Source organism: Cylas formicarius, unplaced genomic scaffold (genome assembly GCF_029955315.1).
Source record: "Cylas formicarius isolate icCylForm1 unplaced genomic scaffold, icCylForm1.1 PGA_scaffold_26__1_contigs__length_5699629, whole genome shotgun sequence".
Lineage (NCBI taxonomy): Eukaryota > Metazoa > Arthropoda > Insecta > Coleoptera > Brentidae > Cylas > Cylas formicarius.
Genome location: NW_026844301.1, coordinates 1,955,071 through 1,957,512, shown reverse-complemented (window position 1 = coordinate 1,957,512; position 2,442 = coordinate 1,955,071). Strand labels below are relative to the sequence as shown.

At 41.9% G+C, this 2,442-nt stretch overlaps 1 protein-coding gene across 1 annotated transcript; it reads right to left on the bottom strand.

Moving 5' to 3' along the window:
• Positions 1 to 294: 294 nt before the first annotated feature.
• LOC132697634 (uncharacterized) lies at positions 295 to 1,382 on the bottom strand. The gene is made up of 2 exons (XM_060663177.1): positions 1,073 to 1,382; positions 295 to 1,013 (listed from the first exon to the last, which is right to left on the bottom strand). Exons 1-2 carry the CDS (start codon positions 1,380 to 1,382, stop codon positions 295 to 297), a joined length of 1,029 nt encoding a protein of 342 aa, XP_060519160.1.
• Positions 1,383 to 2,442: the final 1,060 nt, after the last annotated feature.

Genomic DNA, 2,442 nt, shown 5'->3' with positions numbered 1-2,442 from the left:
AAAATATAATGGACTTATATTTCAACGCATGGCACATCACCCGAAATAGTTCAACTTTCGAACAGATTTAGCCTTGTTCTGTCGGTTAAGGCGTCTGTCTAGAAATCAGATTCTCCATGGCAGCGTAGGTTCGAAACCTACCTACTGCAAACGGAAATTGTTTTGCTTGAAATATAAATTTTTTACATTACTAAATGTTTCCGGGAACATGATACGATGATACGATGGTCACCTTTGTAAAAAGCATGTTCTGCCACTGCTGATTTTTCCGTGTGTCCAAGCCGGCAGTTCCTTTTATGTTCCTTTACATATTACAAATGTGTCGTCCACGTAGCGGTACCAACACTTGGGCTTCTTTTGGGCAGTATTTAATGCCTGCTGTTCAAACTTTTCCATGAAAAAATTTGCTATGACCGGGCTTAATGGGCTTCCCATGTCTACACCGTCAACTTGTTCATAAAACTCCTTGTTCCATTGGAAATAAGTGGTGGTTAAGCAGTGTCGGAAAAGTTCTGTGACATCGTTCCGAAAACGTGCAGATATTAAATCCAAAGTCTCTTTGACTGGCACCATAGTGAACAAAGAAACAACATCGAAGCTCACTAATATGTCTTTGGGTGACAATGTGATGTTTTTGATCTTCTGTATAAACTGAGTCGAGTCCTTGATGTGTGATGCTGTCCTCCCTATGAGTGGTTCAAGTAGTTTGGTTAGATGCTTGGCGAGATGGTAAGTCGGGGAACCTATAGCGCTAACTATGGGTCTCAAGGGTACTGCCTCTTTATGGATTTTTGGCAATCCGTATAATATTGGTGGTAATGCCTCCGAATTGCTTAGTTTTCGCTGGATTTCTGGTTCGATAGATGACTTCTTGATTAACGTATTTGTTTTCTTTAGGATGCGGTTGGTTGGGTCCTGTTGCAACTTTTTGTATGTTTTGGGGTCTAGCAGATCACCAATTTTCTTTTCGCAGTCTACGGTATTTAGTACTACAGTCGCGTTCCCCTTGTCAGCTGGAAGGACTATAACGCTTATGTATTTATTGCTCTCTTTTCCTTCGATGAGACATTACTCTTCGGTGGCTTCGCCCGGCGTAAAATTCTGGCACTTTCTGTGCGAATTTCCTCTGCGACATCTGCTTGCAGGTTACGAATTCCTGATTCGATGTTTGCAATGATGTCTTCAAATGGTACAGAGTCCGGTGTGATTGCGAAGTTCCCGCCTTTCGAGAGGATGCTCGTTTCTTCTGCTGATAATTTCCGCTGAGACAGGTTTACCACAGTCCTTGACAAATCAGTGCTGGGAGATTCACTTGACTTAGTTAGAAGGTCATTGAATTTCTTAATTTGTCTCCTGGTTGCAGAATCCCTTGTCGCTTCCATTGTTCCATAAGTAAGTCTATCTATTTTGTCCCAGTCCTCGTTATGCATGGAATTTGCTAATTTTAGATTCAGGGTTAGCAAGTTGTTATCTAAGTTGGCCATGCTGTGTCTCGTATGATGGACTCTTTCCCGCAAAAAGGCTTTTTCCATCCGATTATAAATTCTGTTGGCTTGTGGTGACTTGAGTGTTCTTTTCATTTTTAGAAATTTTGGTGTTAGATCAGCTGCTTTACAACGACATAAAAAGGCGAGCGAACATAAGAGTTGACAAAAAGCTATGAAAAATAGAAGATCTAAGACAAGAGATACGACAAAGGAACCTCAAGGGAATGTATCATTTCCTTTTATTAAGAACGTCACAGACAGGATCGGTAAACATTTCGAACGACACAACGTTCGGGTCATCTTTAAACCAACGACTACAATCAGACAAAGCCTCAGGTCTGCCAAGGATACAAGGGACGCCTTTTCTTCACCAGGGATATACCGCATTCCGTGTTCCTGTGGCTCGGTATATATAGGTACCACAAAGAGAAGCATTGAAACTAGGCTAAAAGAAAATAAAAGGAACTGCCGGCTTGGACACACGGAAAAATCAGCAATGGTAGAACATGCTTTTTACAAAGGTGACCATCGTATCATGTTCAAAGACATGCAGGTACTGGACAAAACACCACATTTTTATCCACGTCTTATCAGAGAAGCTATTGAAATTCAAAAACATCAGAATAATTTCAATAGAAAAGAAGAAGGTCTCAATATCAGTAAAAACATGGACTCAGGTCATCAACAAAACAACGTGTTTACCCAGACAAGCTCAACCCAAGCCCGCCACCGAGGTCACGCCCACTACAGCGCGCTTAAATACGGCAGATCTTCCAGTCAACCAACCAGTCATCGGAGAGCAGTACGGAAGAACACTTCGACCGTTACCGCATCGCCGCTCTTGAAAATGTCTACCGCAGTTGTAGACGAAACGTCGAATTTAATCTCGGGACCACGGCTCAAAAACCCGGAAATATTTAGTAATGTAGTTTCTGGCCGTGAAAGCATAACATCT